This window comes from Colletotrichum chrysophilum (assembly GCF_026319265.1).
Source record: "Colletotrichum chrysophilum strain AFK26 chromosome Unknown scaffold_14, whole genome shotgun sequence".
NCBI lineage: Eukaryota > Fungi > Ascomycota > Sordariomycetes > Glomerellales > Glomerellaceae > Colletotrichum > Colletotrichum chrysophilum.
This window is the reverse complement of record NW_026517301.1, coordinates 147,423-171,047: the sequence shown is the minus strand read 5'-3', so window position 1 is coordinate 171,047 and position 23,625 is coordinate 147,423. Positions and strand designations below refer to the sequence as shown.

Below are 23,625 nucleotides of genomic sequence, written 5' to 3'. Positions count from 1 at the left end.
CAGCTGTCAGACTAGTCGGGCTGCGCGTCTGTCGTCTGAAAACTGACAGACATACTAATTAGGGATCCCGAGGTCTAGCAATGTCGGAATGAATGCGAATGATTCGGGGAGCCGGCTCGAAGCGATGCAGTATCTATCTGACAAGGACAGGGCTGGCTTCTGATTTAGCATCGCGTTTGCCCAGTCCCTTCACCACGACGCCTCGCCTTCGGGCTTCAACGGCGTTTCACCTGCTGTGCGAGTGCACCCAGCCTTATTCGTCGGGACACTAAGGGCCAGGAAGCGCGAATAGAAAGTCTATCCGCCGTTGAGTACTACGCCGAGACACTTGAACCTGGCTGATTCGTCTCGGCAGTCATCCTCCTGCTCCGGATGCTACGCTCTGTGTTTGTCGCAAACGTTCTGGACTTGAGCTCAGATTCTTCGGCCCCCAACCGATTCACGCCCCAAATGAAAACTCGAAAAAGACCTGCCTGGCTAGTGCTAGAATAAAGCGCCCGGTTGAGCGCAACCGGCCCAAGGCTCCAATTGGGCATTCGAAAAAGCCATTCCAATGACCTCGTGATCTTTGTACATACAGGACATCCATACACAATCTCGAGAGAAAGCCTCCCCCGCACCGGCTGCAGGCATGGTGCGCCCGCGAGCATCATTGAACATTAGTCCTCATGCCATCTCCTGTCGTTCAAGTCACCCGCCCGCCTGTCAGGAAATTTCGCAGAGCGACGATCCCAGTTAGATGGGCAGGCTAGGTAAGAGCCGCCGCCGGCAACGGAGCGGCTCACACCATGTCTTGGCATGTGCAGACTGGTGGGATGCTGCTGCGTGTCTTGCTCGGGGTTGATCATCGAGTCCGGGGTAGTCGGATTGTTCAGATGGAGGGGCATCTCGATAGCAATGCAATCAAATAGCATTCCTCTCACAGGACTGAACACTCGCTGGCTCGTTACTACGCGGTTATACCACCTTGGAAGAGTCTCGCCGGGTCCTTCGTGGAGGGTGCCAATGGCATGTTACCTGGCGGATCCTAATTATCCTGCTGAGCAATTTTACCTGTCAGGTTGGACGAGCCCAGCTCATCCGGCAATAAGAAAAGTTTCTTCACGTCAGTCCATCGGGGCGTTTTACCCCAGAGCCTCCAATGTCCTCGTCCTTCCCCGCAGATCTCGCCAGCTGTTGTACGAGGATTTCTCGGGAGCACACCATCTTTGGAGTCAAAAGGTAGGTGGCATATCTCGCGCGCGCAGATGTCGTGCCTCTGCGACCGGACTCGGGTAGCTTCGGGGATGGCCGATGGGTGTTCAGGAGGAACAGTAGCCTGTCCGATGGTTGACATCACGCATGCCCGGTGTGTGTTAGTCGGGCAGGCTGGTGGAGGGATGCTTACTTGTGGGATTGGGTTGGGGGCGGGGGAGTTGGGGGTTCGGATGGGTGGGATAGAGTGGGATGACGGCGCGTAGGAGGACAGGCCACAGTCTCACCACCTTAGCTGGGTTGGACCCCTGGTATGGGAGGGGATTTGGCTTGGACACCCTTTTGTGATTCTTTTGACGTCCTGTGGTTATTTTGTGTGATGGTATTATGAGATGTGCCTGTCGTGGGAGAATGCTTGTCTTTGTGGTGATGTTGCTGGTTTCTGTCTTGTCCTCTCTTGGAGATGGATGGCTATGACTGTCATTCAGTTGAAGCTTCGTTATGAGTTCTTCGCTATCATGAAAGCACACCAAGTTTCCTGAGCTGGAGCCTCTCAATTTGAATGACGACGAAATCTTTTGACTACCATGCCTCTTTACACACCCTAGAGCCTATTCAGACGTCGTCCTCGTTCTTCACTTTCTAAAGGCATATATAAGATATGTTCCTCACCCACCAAGCGAGTCGTACTTTGACAGAAGCAAGCGATCACAACGCATAGAGCTCCCTCTGAGATGAAGTGTCTGTGAAGTGGAATACACTAAAATATGGGCAGTTGATGTTGTAATGACAGGGTCTCCATTCAGAAGGCTCAGAAAACTTTAGCTTGTTGCATGCGGTGGGTGTTATTCATCCTCATACACATATGACACGCGCAATGAGTGACGATGCCTGCTACAACGTCTTTCAGCTTTCATGAACATATGCGCCTTCTTCTGCTCTAGACAGATGCAGCTGCTGGTTGTGAACTGCTGTAGGTTCTAACCTGTCGCAGACATCTCTCCAATAGCCATGACTACGGTCGCACTCATTTCTTGTGTGGTAATTTATATGGCTGCGTTGTAGACTGCCTTTTATAGTTTGAAGAATAGGAGCTTCTTTGAGACGAGATTGTGGTAAGGCTGTTTCAAGTTTTGTATTTAAGTATCTGTTCCGCAGGCTTCATAATATCTGTCACCAAACAATGACATATTTGCGGCATACTGTGAAATATTTGGTTCGAAAAGAGACAGTGAATAGTTGACATGTAAGTCCCTAACTATTTTTGCAGTAGTGTCTGAGTTTCATATCAATACGGCCAAGCCCTTAGTGCTGATTCACAAGCAATATGCCAGGGGAAGTGACAGAGAGAGAAGCAGTGATGACGCGGGTTAAAAATTGTTCGTAGGCACATCACATATGCTAGCAGTTCATGCGTAGCAATTCAAATTGCAGACATCAACCTTGCCGCTAAATTGGAGTCCAGAACGTTACCGATATTGTCAGGTCACTGACCTAGACCAAAGCGTCTTCCTGGCTGGGCGTTAAATATGTATTTGAGCTTGGTATGATCAGGCCCCTCAACTATTCTGGCCACTATTTCTTGCTTTAACTTTGTGTTCTTGTTGCCACTTTGAGACTGAGACGCTTATACTTTATAGGGTAGGGCCTGGATGGCTGAGGAGTCTTGAGCGTCAATGTACGTGACAAGGTGCATTAGAGTCTCGAGTCCCACCTTATGCTCCTAATATGCATCACTACAGTTACCATGGATTGTTGGGCTTTTCCCTCATTACTTCGGTCTTTTGTGATAGACACAGGCTGTGGCGCTGACAGTACACAATACGATTCTCGTTGGAATACATTGCAGAGGGAAGTGATGGAAGAAGACACTGGTGTTGTCCCATGAAGTGGTTCACTCCTTCGGGCGCAATTAGGACTAATTCGTCTTGTGTCACTTAATCTCTGCTGGTGACAAGAATTAAAGAGGTAGAATACCGCATGTAACTGTAATGCGGTCTTGCGAGAATGGAAAGGCTGAGAAGAGCAGAGTTTCTTTTAATAGCTTGTATTTAGACAAGCGAATCGGGGGGCGGAGTCTTTGGTGTGCTTAAATGCAAAACGAAGCCGGCTGGAGCTGGGATTTGATTCTTAATTCTGTCTCATAGTGCCACAATTTGAGGTTGTCTCTCTCAATTGAAGGCTAACCGCGCTTGCTACAGCAAGGACTGAGCGAGTGCGGTCTGCTTGTTTGCAAATACGCATCATAGACTTTGTGACGTCTTTTCTGTGAGATTATTAGTGAATATACGCAGCGGACAGGAGAGTCAAATGACGGGGCTAGGTGTGGTTCACCCGAGGTTTGAGTTACAGTACGTAAGTGAGAAGCATGAAGACCTGCAAGGTTATGGTCGTCTTAGCGTCAGACGGACACTAGTGATCGTATTGTTGCTGGCTACTCCGTTTAGAGATCGCTCATACCATTCGAATTTATACCTAGAATTTCAAGGCACTGCAAAGGCTATGACACTAAACATTGCCGAGGCAAAAGGACGAACAAGTCGTCAGCAGAAAGAAGTGCGGTCAGCCCAGACTTCTATTCATTAGCAAATGATACTCCAGAGACGCACTCCATCTTGAAAAATGCTGAGAAGGGGACGACACCAGCTTACACCAGGCGCAGATAGAAATCTCATCCCTACCGCAATCTTAGAGCGAATGTGTCCTCCTCTCAGTATTCTCATTAATACCTACGAAGTGATGAATAACGAAGATGAGTACTTAAGCAGGTGACCTCCTGATGAATTTTACGGGTGCTTCTGATAATGGCAGGGTTGATGCCGAGGCGTGTCAGGAAACAACTAGGTCCATGACTGAACCCGAGAGAAGGCTCATGCATTTTGCTTTTACAGATCGTGTCTTGAAAGGCCATATATAGTGTATTGCAAATAGACACATCTGGATTAATCCAGATCGCAAGCATGACCGTGCGATTGGTAAAGGTTTTGGTCCTCAATGTCGGGGTCTTGATTCAAAAGCTCGTCATGTGTAAGAGAAGAAGGTCTACAGAGGTAGATATAAATAGTCTCAGGAAGAATTGAGTGTTTATCCCCCGACACCGCCAAATGAATCGCGAGTGTTGAAACATCGGCTTTACTTGAAACCCAAGCTTCAAAGTAATCACATGACAGGTGAGAACGATTGCTGATGTGATAATACAGAACATACACATTGCCACGTTCTGTACCGGTCTAGACTGTCTTTTCTTGCTTAATCCTCACAAGATACTTGAGAAAGACTAAGAATGACGAGAGTTCTCAAAAGATATTATGTGCTACAGTCCCCGATATGTGTCACTACTCTCGTGTTGAATATGACTGGGATGGAGAGATATTGAAGCATGGTCCCGGCTTCGAGACATACCCAGTATTCACGTCAGCTGAATAATAACGAGTGGAAGAATGACAGTGACGGCAAATGACAGATTGATTGAGAATCAAAGTGAGGTGATGGTGTGTTACACAAGCCAAACACTTCAAATTTCCCTTGAGCGAAAATTACCTGGGAGGCTTGGCACTCAAAGAGAGGGTCAACTTATTTCCTTGCAGCCGAAACAGAAGAATGGCAGCATTCGACGTTAGTAGGCATCCATTTTAAATAGGTTGACCACTTCATTGAAGCGTGCGCATTACGTAGATACCACAGTACAGTTCTGTCAAGAAATCGCATGATGACTGCAGGTTCATCGCAACATCCATTTCTTCATGGTTCATCATAGAGATGTGAGCAATGTTAGTAGCAAGACCTCAACACGCAAGAAACGAAATTGACTTTTTTGACTGAGGGAGTGGTTCTGGACGTGGGCGACCATAAGAAAATCGTCATCCAACCATGTTTCCAAGGACGACTTCAAGTCCATTTACACAGGTATCCTGCTGTCCTGAAACCACCAGATTTCGCAACACAACTCCTACACTTCGCCAGCAGATCGAATCGTCTTAGGCTCGAAGCGGGTCATCGCGACTTGCTCCTACTCTGCACCTTTCCGGAGGAAGCGCTGGCTCCCGCACGAATTTACGAACACAGTAGCGCTTCTGGAAAGTTTCCCCGTCCAGCACATGTTCGTGAGTCAGCGAGATCACAGCTACGCAAGTGACGGCGGGCGGCGCCTATCGGAAGTTCCGTCTCCGTGTCACTTTTCTGGAGGCACCTTTTTGAAGTATTAAGAGTCAATTATTGAGGATAAGTACGTAGGTACTCAGCTTTGCAGCCATTATCCCGCATGACGACGACGGAGGAAGGCTTCATGGGTATGACCATTAACCAAATCTCCGCGGAGAACATCTCCAATCCTGAGTCCTGGCCCCTGGCGACCTCTGGCGAAGCGGAGCGTAGGGTCGATCTTTGGCCCCTTTGCCCTCTCGAACTATCTGGTTGTCTCATAATCGTTTCCCATGAGTGGCACAAGGAGAATACCGCGACATGTGACGAGCCATACGGCATCCCTTTTACACAGCATGCCTCTATACGAGCGAAACAGCGTATTGAATTGCCAAGAGCTCACGCAAGTTGACCAAAACAATGGGAGACTTTTGCCAGACCTATAGACACCGGAGGTAAGAAGAAAAAGAGAGAGGGCCCTTAGAAAAGAGAAAAACAAAACGATTGTCCTCAATTGCGCTGGGCTTTTCAACTGCCAGATTCGAACTGAGCGCTTGACGCGAGCAAGGCGGGACGATGTTGGCCACACTCCTTACTGACCAACTGGCGTTGTTGCAGTTGCTTTTTCCGACTTGGAATGGCAAGCGGCTAAATAGCTACGACGTACCTGTGAATTGGAAAGAACGAACGCGGAGGGAGAAAGGACGTCGGGGAGGAAGGGGCGCTAGGAAGGATCGGGAAGGAAGACGCTACAAAGATACTTAAACGAACCGTAGCCAGAGGCGCAGATGCAACCAGAATACGATGCTCGCACAAGGAAATGCCCTCATCCAACCAGGATCTCTCACCATGGGCTCTTGACACCTTTCCGGAATCAACCTGAGCGCCTCTAGGCGCAGCAAGTACAATCCATATCGGAATAGGGGAAGACTGGCTCACCAGCTAGACCATCGGCCAGCCAACTTTGTTTTTGACAACTTAATCGCCTAGCTCTGCAGTCTGCCTCAATGTTAGGAAGTTGGGAAGGGGAGGGGGTAATAAAGGACAATAGGGAAGGGGCGCCTTTCAACAGGCACGATTGGATAGGAGGCCACTGTGTACCTTCCACATCTGGAGGTCTCACGATCACGCAGACTCTGCACTAGGACCGACACCTCGATCAGCCTGATCATCATGAGATTAATAATATAATCTAATTTACTAGAAAACAGACTGACTTAAGACTTCCAGCTGTAAGCGTCTAAAGAGACAGCGCAGGAAAGAAAAGCAGAGGACGAAGGGAAACAACTAAAAACGCAAATCCAGTTGAACAGAAAATGAGTCAAACTTCGACGAAAGCGATAGCGGAACGCAAAAAAGTAATATCCTCAATTCACTTTTCACTGGGCCTTTCGACCAAATCAGACTCGAACTGAGCGCCCCAAGGCGAACGAGCACTGGTCCCCGTTCTTCTTAAACGTTAAGGTAGGTACCTCACTCGCTGACCAGCTAGACCATAGCCTCTTTTTTTAGGTTTTGTAAGCTAGGGCAGCTTGTGCCCAGCCCGGCAAGGCCTGCTGAATTGTTTGAAGGTGTGGCAGGGAAGGGGCTTATATAGGTTGCTGGGGAAGGGGCGCCTCCTGCCCAGGCAAGAGCTCGGAAGGCCAGCCGCCATCTGTCTCCCACAGCCTGAAGACCCCGCAAAGAGGTTGCAAATGCTGCCAGATTGGCATGAAGCTGGTGAAGATTCTAGGAGGGAATCTGAAGAGTGACTCAGCACCGAGGATAATAAACGAATAGAAGGAACACCGACCAACTCACGTTTTGTACTGCCTCTCCCATGGTCGAATGAGCCTAAGTCTGGGCCCGGTTGACATTTCCGGCATTGTCCGGAAGAGAAGAAGAGCATGGAGAACAGATTGAGGAGCTATCACAGGTAGGACGAGGTCGATATCTGGGTCGGATGGTACTGCATGCTGCTTGATCAAGATGGCAGGCATTCGCATGGTTTGTACCCACACTTGTGAACATGCAATGTGCGAAGGTGATGAAGCGAAGAAAAGAAATTCCGTAGCTAGGCTAACGATACTAAGTCTTGGTAGCCCTTTTCATACACGAGACGCGCCAGACAACGCCATTTGATATTGTACAGCCCATTTCATCCGTTCGACATATCAAGCATTGCTCTCAATCCACTCCTCAAGCCTCTCGACAAGTTCTGCCTTCTTTCCGGCCGTGCTCAAGCCTCTCGCAGCAAGGACATCCTTCAGGTCTGCAACGAGCATTTTGCCCAGAGTGTCTGCATCAGCAGCGGCCTTGAGCTGCGCCGTGGTCATTCCCGATCCAGAGACCTTGGCCTTCGGCGCCGCCTTCGCCCTCTTTGCCGGCCTGCCGTCGTCATCGTCTTCCGCATCTCGCTTGATAGCCTGCTTAGCCATCACATTCTTGGCTTCCGCCTGCAGCGTCTCAGCCCACTCTTCGAGGTATCCGCCGGCGCGCTTACTGATGGCCTTGTACTTGGGCTCCGTCAGATCTTCCGCTTTCTCGGGGTACTCCTCCTCGAGCGCGAGGACCTGGAGGATCTTGTAGTGCCACTGCAGTGAAGGATTCGGGTACTTCTTGGGGTTGTACATGGCTTTGGGCAGCTGCAGCTGTTGAACGATGACGCGCATTTGGTCGGTGAGCTCGTTGGTGCTGCGGACGAGGTCGGCGGGCGGCTCAGGGCCTTCGCGGAGGTCATCGGCAAAGGGGAGAGGTGTCAGCCAGAGGCCTGCGGGTAGGTAGGGCGTGGTGGAGTCGTCTTCGGATTGCTCGTGGGAGGGAATGATGGCAACGAGAATCGGGTTCGCGTTGGAGCGAGTGATAGCCCATGCGACTCCAATCTTTTTGGACTTGAGCAGCTTCTGCCAGAGGGCAGTGAAGACGCGGGTCGAGCCGACGTAATCCTCCTCGGAAGGGAAGATGAAAGTTGACTTCTTGACGCTGGCCCAAAATGGGAGCATGGACCGCGGCTTGAAGCCGATGATGCGGATTATGGGGGTACCAAAGTCCTTGAGGGACTTTTGCTCCTCGGTGGTGAAGTGGACGTACTCGCCGCCAAATTTGTAGGCCTTTTTGAACTCGGGCTTCTCGACTGTGCGGGCACTATCCTCTGCAATTCGAGTTGTTTCGCCTGTGGCGAGCTGGGGCTTCTCGCCGTCAAGCCAGATGTAGGATGTTCTGGCGGGTGTTTGGCGGTGGAGGATGTTGTAGCCCTTGACGGAGATGCGCAGCCCTGGGGCGATCTCGAAGGGGAGATTGGAGAAGAGGGAGCGCTTGGGGGTCTCCTTGGAGTTGATATTTGAGATTAGGGAGTTGAGAAGAGTGATGCCGTCTCCTGATCTCGAGTTGCGGATCTCTGAAAGATTTGCCTCTGCTGTTTGGTCACGATAGATTATATCCTGTCACTATTAGGCCGGAACACCAAGGAGAGTGCGAACTGCTTACATCGTAGAACCTGGCGAGGTCGAACTTCTTGTCGTCCCTGGTGATAGGGAACAACTCGATGATAACACCAAGGTCGTACAGATCCTTTGCGCGCACGGCAGAAGCGGACTTGGCCGCCTTGTCATCGCCGTGAGGACTGTCGTTGTCGGTGATGATGAACAACCTCCTGCTTCCGAAGTTCGCCGCCTTAGTTGTGAAAATCTGGTTTGCGCAGAAGAAGACATTCGCCATCTGGACGCTCTCCTTGGCTGGCACCAACACCTCATCTTCGTCTTCTCCCTCCTCCCCGTCGACCCCCACTAATGTCTTCAGCGCCTTGACGTCCTCCGCTGCGGGGACGTCTAGGTCAGTGAAGAGATAGCAGTGGGGATAGCCCAGGCCACTGCGACCGCTTTCCTCCTGGAACTTGGACTTTTCGGTGCCGAAGAAGAGGATGCCCATCATGTCCTTGGGGTTGGAGATGATGCGCTGCTGCATAAGCTGATAGGCGCATTTCAGCGCGGCCTGGACGGCGCTGTCCTTGTCTGCCTTTTTGGAGTTTGATGCTGGAGGCGGCTGCAGCATTGACGAGCTCACATCAATGGCCAGAAGGACAGCGTCCTTTTGTGCCTTGTAGTCCTGAGAGGGGTCAGCTGTAAGTCATGGCTCTCAGATGTGGGTTCGTACAGTCTCATCGAGCTCCTCCTCCGCATCGTCATCCTCCTCTCTCTTGTAGTCTTCGCGATCAGCCATTGCGAGGATCTGTGTGACTCGGTGTTAGTTTTGGCGTTGTTGGTCGCGGCGGGCGACAGCTATTTCATGTAGTCGCGAACTCGGTTGGGCCCTTCAGCGCAACAGGCAGCTCCAGGCAGCAGACGCGACAGGGGCAGCTGTTCTGGCGCGGACCTCTCTAGCGAAGCTCGCAGGTACCCGCGTGCGAGCGCGCGACCACGTGATCTATATTTCGGATTACGCAGCGTGCTATTGGCCGAAACCGAGGCAGGTTAAATAAGTACCTTAAAGTTTGCAGTGACATGGGCTTCCGATAAGGTATCTCTGTATGAGCTCGGTCTTGCAGGGGTGCTGCTCGGCATTCGGTGGGCTCCTGTCCAGATCGGGATTTCCTTCGTCATCGAAGCCGAAATCCACATGGCCTCGTCCAGCATCGCCCACACATCGCCAGGGTCCACGATTGCCACAGCTATGTTTTCTTAGACCACTCTGAACCATCACCACTTACCGACCGTTTCTTGTGTTCCCTCTTTGTACACTATCTTTTCGTACATCGTCGTTGTAGAGCAATGGCGTTCAAGTACTCAACAGGACAGCTCTCCAGGAGCTTGTCTAAGGCGACGACTTCAGCGCGCAATGGCGCCGCACCTCTAGCTTTGGCTCTGCCGAAGCAATCAGCACCTCAATTGAGGTCTATGGCGACCGTTCCGCCCGTTACACAAAACTCCGCCGGTTCCAAGGGTCCGACGGCCATGGTATTCCTGAACATGGGTGGCCCTTCAACGACAGACGAAGTGGGCGACTTCCTGAGCAGACTCTTCGTATGCCCCTCCACGAACCCCCAGACGCTCCGCACGCTGACAATGCGCAGGCAGATGGAGACTTGATTCCTCTCGGACGCTACCAGAACTACCTCGGCCCCTTCATCTCGAAGCGACGAACTCCCAAGATCCAGAAGCAGTACGCAGAAATCGGTGGGGGTTCCCCCATCCGCAAATGGTCCGAGTACCAGAGCGCAGAGATGTGCAAGATCCTCGACCAGATCTCTCCCGAGACCGCACCGCACAAGCCTTACGTTGCGTTCCGTTACGCCGATCCCCTGACCGAGGAGATGTACAACAAGCTGCTGGATGATGGTTTCGGAAACGGAAAGGGCGGGAGAGCTGTAGCCTTCACACAATACCCGCAATACTCGTGTTCGACGACGGGAAGCAGCATGAATGAGCTGTGGAAGTGGCGGCAAAGGTTGGAGGGCAAGTCAGCCACGGACGCGACGCCGGGCGACGGCACGATCTCTTGGAGTGTTATTGACAGGTGGCCGGTACATCCGGGCCTGGTGGAGGCTTTTGCGCAAAACATCGAGGCCAAGCTCCTGGAGTACCCCGAGGAGAGGCGGAAGGACGTCGTCTTGCTGTTCTCAGCACACAGCTTGCCCATGTCTGTGGTGAACAGAGGAGACCCGTACCCGGCCGAGGTTGCTGCTACTGTCTACGCTGTCATGCAGCGCCTCAAGTTCTCCAACCCCTACCGCCTTTGCTGGCAATCGCAAGTCGGCCCGTCCGCATGGCTCGGCCCCCAGACTTCTGATTCGGTCGAGAACTACATCCACAAGGGCCAGAAGGACTTGGTCCTGATCCCTATTGCGTTCACCTCCGATCACATTGAGACTCTGTATGAGCTCGACCTGGAGGTTATCGGAGATTCAGGAAGCCCCGAGACTGTGAAGCGCGTTGAGAGTTTGAATGGCAGCCCTGTCTTCATCAAGGCTCTGGCTGATATCGCCAAGGCTCACCTTGACAGCGGCATTTCCTGCTCACCACAGATGGAGCTTCGCTGCCCCGGGTGCAAGAGCGAACGTTGTGCTGAGTCAAAGAAGTTCTTTGCGGGTCAACAGACGAAGCTGTTTGGAGCTCAGGAGAAGGTACTGGCGCAATAGGAAATATCATCTTAAACCACGGCGGGAGACTGTAATCATGTACTTTTATAGCAACCGGGATCTGTTAGGGTCAAAATGCAATACTGGCGGGGGCAGGAATAAAAACAAGTTCAACTCTGGTCGCAATCCGTCCCATAAAAGATGTCTACTCAATTGTTGCCGGGCGGTTGAATCCATGTTGATGACGCCACCACACTTCGAGTGTGCCACTAACAATTTCCCTGGCTGAAGTTACTCCACCAAACCAGACGATCTCCGGAGGGTCGTCTCTCCTTACCCATGTTCCAGCTGCAGCTCACACCTAACTCACAGAGGACCATGTTCAGCTCAAGAATATTTTACAACTTACCCAGAGCTCATATTACTATTTCCCGACGAACAATGAGCTCCCAAGAAAAGATTCATTTCGGGCCCTTTGAGGTCACTGGGCAGGTTAGTCTCGAAGAAGATCTCGGTCATTGAACGGCCGTATGAGATGGGCATTGGAGCGTCTGGATTGCGCATCTTGCCATTGTAGTTCAAAACAGCTGCCGCTCATCGTCACCTGCCTGCTTCAACCCGCTATCCAGAACTCAACACGGAAACATCAAGAATAATGGCTAACATGACACAGGTCTTCTACAAGACAGCCCACTCCTTCGCCCTCGTCAACCTCAAGCCTTTGCTTCCAGGCCACGTCCTCATCTGCCCTCTCAAGCCTCACAAGCGCCTCACAGACCTCCCGCCAGCGGAAGTAACAGACCTCTTCACCACGACGCAGCTCGTGCAAAAAATGCTCGCGCGCCGCTATTTCCCTTCCTCGTCAGGCACGCCGGCTGCCCCGGAGGCAGGCTCCTTCAACATAGCCGTGCAGGACGGCGCGGACGCGGGCCAGACGGTTTCACATGTTCACGTACACATTATCCCGCGCGTACCCGGCGAGACAGCGAAAGACGACTCAGGGCCGAGGGATGAGATTTACGAGCAGATGGCGAGCGAGGAGGGCAACATCGGGGGTGCGCTGTGGGACGCTGAAATTGGGATGAGACCCGAGCCCGGGGGCAAGTTTGCGAGGATTGAGGATGCGATGAGGAAGGCGAGAAGCATGGAGGAGATGGTTGCGGAGGCTGACTTGTACCGGGGCTTGTTGAAGGAGATGGAAGCTGCTGGTGAGAGGTAGAATTGAAATATGTCTGGTTAGAACGTAGGATGAAGGATAAGAGAAAGTGTACGCATTTGTCTATGTTGGCTGTGAATTTAACGGGCCATGAGGTGCCGGTTGTGAGATCACATGGGATTTCTCACTTGCAGACTGCAATCTGCATTTACGCCTCTTTGATGCAAGTTGATAAGAAGCATTGGAAAGTATTGGTACACAATTTAATTTCAAATGTCGTCTTCAAAACATCAACTGGGCTCACCGCAACTGCTCTCAAGGCTGGCGTTGAGCATCCCTTCACGTCATCAGTCTGTAAGATACAGTGCGCTAAACTCATCTCACTCAATTAGCACAGTATAGAGGCGGACCCACTCGCACTCAATGCGTTCAGGACGAAGCGCGTCCCGTCGCGCGTCTCCCATCCCACCTGGCTTGTCACTGCAGCGACACACTTTCTGCAATTGCAAGTCGAAGCAGCCTTGGACGTCGCCACGAAGATAGCCTCGGACCAGATCTCGTCTTAGCAAACAAGTACCCAAAATGCCGAGTGCTTCATCGCCCATCACATTTCCTGCCAGCTCCTCACCACCCGCAGGGAAGCGCGCGCGCCCAGCAGCGGCCGACCCGACAAAATCCAAGCCGAAGGTCAAGAGCGGATTTCTGCTTGACGATGATTCTGATTCCGACAATGACGCCCAGCAGCCACCATTGAAGAAGCAGATCCTTGACTTTGGATCGCGCAGTCAACGACCAGCCCCTGTTACACTCACCCCTGACGAAGAGATTCTCGAGCCATCAGCGCCGGCACCCGCGAAACAGAACAACAGCGCTCCCACAGAAACAGAGCCTCCTCGCGCCGAACCGCCTCGAAGCCTTGCATCTACATTGTTGAGTTCTACACCGTCGATTTTCAAGAGCGGGCGAACCTTCAAAGTAACGACTTGCACCGGCGCCTCTACAACGATCAAGCAGCGGAAGCCGACTACCAACACTTCATACGAGAACATCGTTGCTGCGAGATCTAAGACGAAGGAAGGGAGGGCGAGGCGCGCATACTATGGTATCGATATCAATGAGCTCATCGACAAGGCCAAGAAAGAGGCCGCGGAAAAGCCCAAGCCGCAAAGGAAAGAGAACGATGTACCTGTTCGGTCAGTGGAGGAGCCAGTGGTCGGCAAGCTTCAGAAGAAGACTTTGCTCTGGACCGAGAAGTACAGAGCCAAGAACTTCCTCGATCTTTGCGGTGACGATGGCACCAACCGCATGGTCCTGCGCTGGCTCAAGCGATGGGATCCTATCGTCTTCCCTGGTATCGCAAAGAAGGCGCCCATCTCGAGACGGCCAGGCGCGAAGCAGGGTCAGCAGGAGGAGGAAAAGCCACACAAGAAGATTCTCATGTTGACGGGCCCCCCCGGTCTTGGAAAGACAACGCTGGCGCATGTGTGCGCGCGGCAAGCAGGATACGATGTGATGGAGATCAATGCCAGTGACGACCGAAGCAAAGACGTCGTCAAGAACCGCATCCGGACCTCCCTAGGAACCGAAAGTGTCAAGACGGTCGAGAACGTCAAGACCAAGGATGGTGAGCAGCAGCAAAAGGTTGCAAAACCGGCTTGCGTGGTTGTCGATGAGGTGGACGGTGTAGTCGGCGGAGCTGGAGCTTCAGGAGAGGGAGGATTCGTCAAAGCCCTCATCGATCTCGTGTTGTTGGACCAGAAGAACGGCTCAGGAATTGTGAACAACAACCGCAAGAAGAAGAAGGGCGACGACTTTCGTTTGATGAGACCGCTTATTCTCATCTGCAACGACGTCTACGCTCCGGCACTGAGACCTCTCCGACAGTCAGGTATGGCTGAGATTATCCATGTTGGAAAACCCACCATCGATGCTGTTGTCACGCGGTTGAAGGCGGTCTTCGACAAGGAGGGCGTTCCCTGTGAGAAAGATGCTGCTCGCAAGATCTGCGAGGCCGCTTGGGGTATGACAAGTGGTATTGATGCGAAACGAGGAGCCGAGAGCGGAGCCGAAGGCGATCTTCGTGGCGTAATGGTTGTTGGTGAGTGGGTTGCTGGACGTTTCAAGGCTGCTGCGAGCTTCAACGACAAGTTGACAAGGCAATGGCTTGAGAAGAACGTTATGCACGATCTTACCAACGGCGCCGGCGGAGCAAGGGGTCTTGGACGAGGAAGCACGAAAGACATCGTGTCACGCATCTTTCAGGAAGGTGGCGGCTTCCCGAAACAAGCTTTGGACAGCACATCGCATCTCAAGCACAAGCATGAGCAGCCCAAGGCTCAGCTGGGTTTTGCCGAGTACCACAAGAAGAACGCCATGGAACGTTTGCGACACATGGTTGACACCAGCGGCGAAGTCGATCGTATTATGACTGACATCTTCCTCGAATACCCCAACCGCGAATTCAACGACGACTCGTTCTTGTCCAAGCCCAACGAAGCTTACGATTGGATGCACTTTCTGGACACTTGCTCGTCAAGAACCTTTTTCAGCCAGGACTGGGAGCTGGCGCCATATCTAAGCCAGCCTATTCTTGCCTGCCACTCTCTCTTTGCCTCGTCGAAAAAGTATCAAGTCAACATGGGCTACGACAAGAAGTGGGGTGCAGATGCGCAGGAGAACGACGAGCCACCCGTGCCATTTTCTGGTCCTCAAGCGGACTATGCTGCCCACCAAGCATTGAAGGAGAACAAGTCTATGCTACAGGCCATTCAGGCACAGCTCACTCCCACGTTGGGGAGGTCGTTCCGAAGCCCGGAAGATGTCGCGACAGACTTCTTACCGTATCTTGTTCGCATGGTATCACCAGACGTCAAGCCTGTCGTGATTGGCGGCAGCGGCACGAGCACAGCAAGTGTACGAAAGGATACCGAGAAGGCCATGGTCAAACGCGCCGCGGAGATCATGGCGGAGGTCGGTATCGAAATGCAAAAGGGCAAGATTGAGACGGATTGCTTGGTGAACAGGGGGCCTCAGTGGGTGTACCGCATGGAGCCGTAAGTCATCATCCGCCCCCTCATGTACAAGTTCGTACTAACGTATCCTCAGTGACCTTGACGCACTTGCGATATACGAAACAGCAGGAGGCCTTCTCCTCTCCAGCTCCGCCCCAACACGCTACGCCGTCCGCCAATGCCTCGATCAAGAACTCCAAAAGACCGTCATTCTCCGCGAGGCGGCCGCGCGACAGGCGCGCTTCAAAGCGGGCAACCCCATGGGACTTGAGGAGGCCCCTGTGCAGGTGGACAAGGAGAACATCATTAAAGAGCAGGAGAAGGCTCTCGAGAAGAGCGTGAAGAAGGACTTTTTCGGGAGGATCATCCCGACGCGGCCTCTGGGTGAAGTGGATCCGAACGGGACCAAGAGGAAGAAGCAGAGGGAGGAGACGAAGGAGGATATCAAGGTCTGGGTAACGTACCATGAAGGATTGAATAATGCGGTCAGGAAATCTATCTCTTTCGGGGAGTTTATGAAGGGGTTGTAGAAGCGCTTTGGGTATGAGGGATGAATACATTATGATGTTTTGCCTTCACAACTGTTACTGCTGAGGAGGGTTGAGCGTCGTTTTGGTCACGATGAATGGCATGTATTGCAACTAAACTGCCTCTAATTCCAGGTCACCGCGTCATCCTCTCGCCCATCATCCCACTCGGAGATGCTTAGCCGTTTAGCAGCTGCCGGCGCAGCAGCCTCCCTCGGGCAGGTTTCCGCCGCTATCAACGCGTCAGTTTCCATGGTCTTCCAACTCTAGGCTTGACCTCTCTAGGGGTTAACTCACGGGCAGAAGCAGCCGATGGGGCAGGGCTCGTTGGAGTTGTTGCAGTGCTTCAGGTTGCTGGCAGCGCACTGGGCCGGGGTCAGAGGCTTGGGGGCGGCGATGGCGCTGACGGCGGCAACGGAAGCGAAGACGGTGAGGAGGGTAGAGAACTGCATTTTGGCGGTTGGTTTAGGAGATGTTTGTCGTTGTAGAAGTTTATTGAGCTGAGACGAGACTTGGTGATTGGATGGGGTGAATGGGTGAGAGCAACATAGGAGGAGACTGGACCGTCTTATAGCTTTCTTATCCACCAGCAGATCTCTTCGAACACAAACTCCCCGTATGCCAAATCGCAGGTCGGCGGCGGTGGTATCCACCGACCAGTAGCTAGACTTCAAGGCGGAGCAGTCCGCCTAGGAAAACTCAATGTCCGCGTACCCGATTGTATGGAAGGGCACTTTCCCCTAAATCCGCCCCGTGTAGGCATCACGTCTCCGGACTACGGCCAGCTTGGATACTCGCATTTGCTCCACCTTTACCGCCTCCTACATAGTGTATGAGCCAGCAGCAATATAACTGACATGAGTTTCAGCAATCTGAAAAGCCTCCATCGCGAACTTTAAAAAACCCGAATGTTGCCTGAGTCGTGGGCGTAGGGCTGGGGACGCCGATGCGGGTATCCTGGGATGAACGTGGGGGGGGTAGGTATGAGATGAACTGGGGGGCAGATCCCAAGTTGGTGGGAGTTGAGGGCATCCCTGCCCAACTACCGGTTTGAAAACTATCCCGCCGGCTACCGGCCAATGGGCTCAGACGGTAGGAAACCGAGAGCGAAAGGTTGAGTTGCGTAGAGGACGGGTAGGCGATATTGTCATCCTTGCTCGAAGACTCAATTCATTGAGCTTTTGCATCAACTGGAAACCGTTTCCCCTGGATAAATAGACTCTATGATAATAGCCTAATTGTATTGACGGGCAGCAACAATTGACTCGACAATGATGCAGAACAAAAGGCATGTCCAGACGAAAGTGGCAAGTTGAACAGCAGCGAGCCATTTCCATCCCGTCGGCAACCATTTCCGAGATGATTCTCAAAAGAGGAATGGGCCTAGTTGAGTTGCAAGACCTATCCTTTCCGCCCCGAGTTGGACAAAGGAAACCTCGCCTATTAAGGTTCTCGCCAGGCCGTTACTGACTCTGTCGCTCATTACGTACACGAGATGATGCTCCGGCACGCTCGGGTCAACAGCGGCTCCATCCGCAGTTACCATTTTAGGACCTGCGACGGCTGTCAAGTTGTGGAATATGCCGTCGGTGAGTGTTTTGCGGACTTTCGGGCTGCGGCTGGACTCTAGGCAATTGCGGTCTGCTACGTGCAGGGAACGCTATGCTTATGAATGGTAGCCGTCTTTTGACTTGTGCTATGTTGCGATATCTATAACATCATTAAGTAGCTCATCCGCCACAATAAAGACTCGCCATTTGGCACAACATGTTGTCTTCGGACTTTGCTATTTCACTGAATTGAAAAGCAAGCAGACAGGACTGTGCAGTTCTTTGCAGAGAAAAGGGAGGTTTATTTCTATGTGGATATGTTTGTTCTATTCTGAAATCATCCAAAGAAGATCTCGGAACTAAATTCTGAAGAGCTTTACTATCCGGGCGGGTAGTAGGCATAGATGATGCTAGAGACAACAGGGACGACGGTAACAAAATTGTATGAAATAAACTATTAGACCTAACATAATAGTCATCCGTACGATTAGCAAGAATCCTTCTCCATGCTCATTATCAACGAGACGTTGAACAATAAGCTATCCCTCACCTTGAGCAGCGCAACGTAGTCTCCACGACAGGCATCCATATGACTACATCACTCCACTGTTGTGTGATTGACACATCCATAACAAGAATCAGGGAGCCTTGACTTTCACACGGCCCTCTGCCGTCACCTTGTAGTTCGTTCCTTCTTTGTAGAGCAAATGAATAACCGCGGCAATGAGAGAATACAAGTCGGGGTTCTCGCGATTCTTGGCCTTGACATTATTCAGGTGCTAATGGCTTCATGCTAGTGTCGTGGTCGCCGCCATTGAGCCGACTAAGAGTGGTCAAATTGGAGTCAACCCCCCTGGAGCTGAGCCTACGTAAGTCAGCCCATCAGAATGTTCAAATGACATCCCGTTCGTCAATTTGCATAGTATTTGTATTCTTTTCTTCGACATGCCCTTATCTGACCTATCTCTCTCATTGTACTGTAACAGCTGACCGGTGCTCGTAAGTTGGATACAGACCAGGTAAAATAGAGGCCCACACGAGATATCTTACGTTGGAACAAGGCACAACAAAGGTGAGGTCGTCCTTATTTCTTTCTTGTGACTCTTTTGTTGACACGAAACTCGCCTAGTGGATTGGAGACAACTCTCAGTACATTGCGATAACAACCGTCACGTCTGTTGGGTCGGGAGAGACAGCAGTCGCGACCGTCACGAACGCTGTCACTGCGTCGAAGAATGCCGCTGGCGGTCTCAACATCTTGCTGAGCCCCGGACTTAAAGCTAAGCTAGAGGCGATAGCGAAAGAGGTAACTGCCTGTGCTGCAAAGCACAAGAGAAAGCCTCGAAACGTGTTCTACAAGCGTCAGGGGGGGCCAGCTTGCGGCTTGGCCGATTACGTACAACGTGTAGCCGCCGACACAGAGCTCAGGAACAGCTTTGCGCGTCCTCTCACAGATCAAGTCTTGACGGAGGAGTACGACTTGGGATATGAAAGTGGCCCAGGAAGCGAGGACGGCTGGGTTGACGGTGGCGAGGCCGAGGGTGGAGCTGAGTCTGCCGTGGAAGAGACGGTCATCTTTTCATCTGAGGAAGAAGCTGAAGCTCTAGGTGCAGCTCTTTCAGGCGGCGAAGCAGCGGCGAATGCAGCCGTCTGGGGGAGCTCGACTATCACAGCCGGCTCGTTTTTGGCCTGGGTTTGGGGACACATTCAAAACGGCAAGGCAATCCCCAACGCGAATGAGATCCCAAAGGAGAGCATCCATAGGGTCACCAAGACCAAAACATCCACCAGGAGCACTTCAACCTCAAGCAGCAGCTGTCCTACGGGAACTCCGGTAAGATATCCAAGCCCGTTCTGGATGCTTATCTCTGACTGATAGATCAACCACAGCCATCATGCGACGGAGATTGTAAGCCCACCAGTTCCAAGATCGAAGATCCTAAGGCTACAGGATTAGTTGATTGGGCTTGTTCCGAGGTGAGTCAAATCGTCCGCCTTAGCATGCACACTCTTCTCTCTCCCGGGACAGCTTTCCGCGGATTGCATGGACATACTGACTTATGAAAGGGCAAAACAAAGGGATGCAGTTGCTTCCCAAGTATTGTTACCCAAGTCACCATTTCCGACATCGTCTTTGACCAGGCTGTCCTCGATGCGTTAAAGAATATCAAAGAAGAGCCCCAGCAGCCTCCGCAGCCCGGGATCAGCATTCAATGTCCTGGCGAGCTCACTAATGTTCCCAGCAAGTTCTTTCTGGACAGCACTTCGAAGACATTCTGCGAGAGGGTAATGAATGATATAGGCGCACCGCAAGGACCTACACCGTATGATATTAGTGGTAATGAGATCCCTCGCCTGAAGGCCGCCTTGGCAACCCAGCAACAGACGAAAAGAGGTTTTGTGCGAAGAACACCACCGGAGAATATCGACAATTACCAAGATTACACCATATTTCTGTCATTTCTTCCTCTTGATGACGAATGCCAGGTAGACGACGAAGACGTCTGCAGAAGTGCATGGGATAAGCTTGTCAAGAGCAACTGTGAGCACTCCCAGTCTTCAATACTTGGTGACCAAGGATCAACTGACAAAAAGTCTCATGTTAGGCGGATCAAATCATGGCTCGGCAGGAGACCGCATGTTCAGAAAGGCGTCTATTGACGTGGGCTGCGACAACTTCACATGGGAGGTGGAGAAGATGGCAGAACCTGCTCCTGAACCTGCCCCAGAACCTACGCCGGAACCTGCCCCGAAGCCGACACTCGGTATACGAGAGTGCAATAAGAAATACGAACACCTCGATGTGAATGGCGAAGCTCAGAAACGGTGGTCTTTCATAGGTTGCAGCCTTGATGCAAGAAACAAGAAAATGAAGGAGGGAGATGGAGACATCCACTGGTATGGCCGGCACGCACCAGAACGCGGCAACTGGAGAATCCATTGGATCAACGGTTGCAAGGAAGCCGTTGAGCAAAGCGCTGAGTTTCCTATCGAAGGTGATAAGAGCATCACCTGTGATAGTATCATGAGAGACAACTATCTATCTTGTATGTCTTGTACCCTTTAACTATTCGCATAGCTTTATACGCTAATAGTGTCACCCTCACAGGCAACAACGGCGGAACTGGAGGCAAGATTGATGCCAGTTGTTTGCGGTATGAGTTTTATCCCGACAAAAAATGAATATGAATGGATTTGAGATAGTCCCAGAGTTTGGGGAAAGTGAGGACTGTGTGAGACAGTAGGAATGAGGGCTTTGCACGAGGCAGCCCGGATGAGGCAGTTAGATCCTGACGACGCGTTGCAAATACAGACTGAACTTAGATCTTTGTTGATAGCCTTTAGCTAGGAACAGCTCATGTCAGCTGAGTGAGAAAAGACTACAAAAGGAAGTGAATTGGATCCTCCAAGAGACTTTATGATCTGTCCTTTGATGTCTATTATGATCAAATCCTAAATCTAAGTGAATCTCTGTGTAAATGAACCGTTACGTGTCCCTGTCCAAGAAGGAACGCACGCATCTGAACGTTCCACTGTGCGCGCGCCGCGAATATTTGAGTACTTCAGACCTGCACATCATCTAGTTTTTGGTGCTGGGGAGCTAGCTTGTAATAAACCAAAGCTCTAAAACCCTAGTGCCGTGAGTATTCACGCTTGGTTGTCTTGAGTATGGTGTGGGTAAGTATGCGCGCGTGCGCGTATGTGTATGTATGTGTTAAGAGCTGGCTGAGATGGCGAGAAGAAGATATACCATACGGCTTCGACCGAAAAATACGTCTCATGCGAAAGTTTGATCCTCTTTAAGAGAAAAAGCTAGCAACTATCTATGTCCTAAACGGAGGTAATTCCCCACAACTTCTGAGACGGAAAACACATTGTAGACTGACCAAACTTACAGCCAGTAGCCGCATTCAACCATCCTTCATCAAAACGTAATTGGTTCCGTCATAACCAAGCCGTACTTCCCTATTTGAGGCAAAGTGTTAGCCAAAGTAGACGTCGGAAAGAAACCAAGTGCTCATACATCTTAGATGTGGTGTGAATCACATCGTCGTACATGCCTCCTGGGTTGACCGTTCCCAAGATTGGATGGAATTTATCACCGGACCCTCGTTTGTAAAGTCGAATACCAGGCAATGCGACATCTTCCACAAAACCCTCTTCAGGTGCTATTCGTGAGCTAAGGGGTGTGCTTATCGTGACTGAGCCAATCAAGCTGAATGGCGCAAGACGATCTCTCAAATTTCTTGTATCAAGTTCCTTGATGCCACAGAGAGCATCGTATTTTGAAGGGGTACGGTTCGAGCTACAACGTGAAGCGATCCATATGTTGAAGGTCTGGAGGTTCTCGAATCGGTCAAGGCGCAACCAGTGGAAATCGTAGACATCGTGGCGGCGAGGAATTCCGGGAAGATCGAAATTCGCACACAGTAGCTGCAGGGGAAAGTCCGGACCAAACGAGAGCTCCACGTTTCGAGCGTACTTGAAAAAGGCTAGTGATGTGATGCCTATTTTTGGGAAGGTTTTTACGATTGGATGAAGCTCGCAATACCCGAAAAACATCTGCACAGTCGGCATATCGGTGAAGATGAATGTTGTCGACCTGTAGATAGACTGCAGGCACTCTTCCGATCTACGTTCGTTAGTATTGAATGGTCTTCTGATAGGTGGGGCAACTCACACGGTCTTGCACAACAAGAGCATGGAAAGATATGGGTTTGACCAGGCGTTGTCTTCATAGCCACTGCAGCCTTTTTTCCAACAAGTAAACGCTGAAGTACCAAAGCCCGGCAAAGCCCCCTTGCCGTGCTTCTGATAGGCAACCTCGCCACAAGGCCAGTGGTTCATCCATGGAGATTGCAAATATCTGGCATAAGGCCTCCCGATTCCAGGGCAACTGTGACGAGAGATATCCTCGCCTAAGGGAACGCCGAGGCGGACTCTCACCTCTTCAAGCTCTTTTTGCAATGGATCCTGAACATCGAACTCGATAGAGCACGGCCAATGGCAGAAATGATGGTACTCTGGTTCTCCATGATATAGAATATGTTGACGGAGACCACAGGAGCGCCAGAGCTCGAAATATATGGAATCACGGACCTCGCGCGGTAGTACATTGATGAAGGCAGATTTGATCTGAGGATTGACGGGCATCCTGGCTGATTTGTCGAGTATGGTCCGACGTGATGTGAGCTGTGGTGGAGGTGTACCACAAAAGACCGGACTTGGCCAACGGTGCGTTTAAATCAGAACAGCCAACAAGAGAGCCCCCAATCTCAACACCTGACGGTTTAGTGACAACCAAAACGGACCGCCGAAGGGTTGTGGCTGCGCTATACTATTATTAGCAACTGACATTGGGGGCTAACGGTTCGCATGAGCTGCAGTTGTTTTCCCCGTCATGAGTATTGATTTATGGTCGCATTAGGTCATGCGGCATCGCAAATGCGGATTTGGGCGCTTAGAACGGCGAGCAGCCAATCCGGGCGAGTCAATGGAGCCCCTGTGGGAATCTGTGCTAGTTAAGGCACCCGACGTTGAAGACACCTCGTCTCTATGCACTTATTGAGGTCAAGCGCACCTGGAATGTATTGACGTGCCTGACAGCTTTGCCAAACAAGTCAATCAAAGTGATCTTTTCTATTGAGCGCATGACCCATTATCTTAGAGATTGGAGAGTCAACAATGTCACCTCTAAAATGTGTGTTTAGTTGCTTGTGCAAGAGCTACATGAGAAATCTCCAATTCTATGTGATGGACGGTGAGGCAACATTGCTACTCACTTATTAAACTTTTGCCAATATCAGACTGGACAATGTTTTCAGGAATCTCAGCCAGAAACGTGGCCCTGAACGCTTCGCCGCCATCCGGCTTGGCGATTACGGGGCGTGATCTCCAATTACTCCGAGTTTGCCAGTGTGACATGGAGCTAGGTCATCTCATCGGCGCGAGCTTTACTCGCAGCCCCGAAACGCAGCTTTTACTCATATAGGGG

At 51.4% G+C, this 23,625-nt stretch overlaps 5 protein-coding genes across 5 annotated transcripts; 3 read left to right on the top strand and 2 right to left on the bottom strand.

Moving 5' to 3' along the window:
- Window positions 1-7,487: 7,487 nt before the first annotated feature.
- KU70 (ATP-dependent DNA helicase II subunit 1) lies at window positions 7,488-9,531 on the bottom strand (the record flags this gene model as incomplete). The annotated part of the gene is made up of 3 exons (XM_053175646.1): window positions 7,488-8,753; window positions 8,800-9,417; window positions 9,466-9,531. The coding sequence occupies 3 exons, from the start codon at window positions 9,529-9,531 to the stop codon at window positions 7,488-7,490; spliced, it is 1,950 nt and encodes a 649-aa protein (XP_053040355.1).
- A 548-nt stretch (window positions 9,532-10,079) lies between these two features.
- Window positions 10,080-11,446, top strand: COL26b_002734 (uncharacterized protein; the record flags this gene model as incomplete). The annotated part of the gene is made up of 2 exons (XM_053175645.1): window positions 10,080-10,331; window positions 10,382-11,446. The coding sequence occupies 2 exons, from the start codon at window positions 10,080-10,082 to the stop codon at window positions 11,444-11,446; spliced, it is 1,317 nt and encodes a 438-aa protein (XP_053040354.1).
- Window positions 11,447-11,827: 381 nt separating this feature from the next.
- COL26b_002733 (uncharacterized protein) lies at window positions 11,828-12,605 on the top strand (the record flags this gene model as incomplete). Its single annotated transcript, XM_053175644.1, has 2 exons — window positions 11,828-11,878; window positions 12,060-12,605. The coding sequence occupies 2 exons, from the start codon at window positions 11,828-11,830 to the stop codon at window positions 12,603-12,605; spliced, it is 597 nt and encodes a 198-aa protein (XP_053040353.1).
- Window positions 12,606-13,124: 519 nt separating this feature from the next.
- Window positions 13,125-16,083, top strand: COL26b_002732 (uncharacterized protein; the record flags this gene model as incomplete). The annotated part of the gene is made up of 2 exons (XM_053175643.1): window positions 13,125-15,595; window positions 15,648-16,083. 2 exons carry the CDS (start codon window positions 13,125-13,127, stop codon window positions 16,081-16,083), a joined length of 2,907 nt encoding a protein of 968 aa, XP_053040352.1.
- A 183-nt stretch (window positions 16,084-16,266) lies between these two features.
- On the bottom strand, window positions 16,267-16,532 carry COL26b_002731 (uncharacterized protein; the record flags this gene model as incomplete). The annotated part of the gene is made up of 2 exons (XM_053175642.1): window positions 16,267-16,312; window positions 16,378-16,532. 2 exons carry the CDS (start codon window positions 16,530-16,532, stop codon window positions 16,267-16,269), a joined length of 201 nt encoding a protein of 66 aa, XP_053040351.1.
- Between the last annotated feature and the right edge of the window lie 7,093 nt (window positions 16,533-23,625).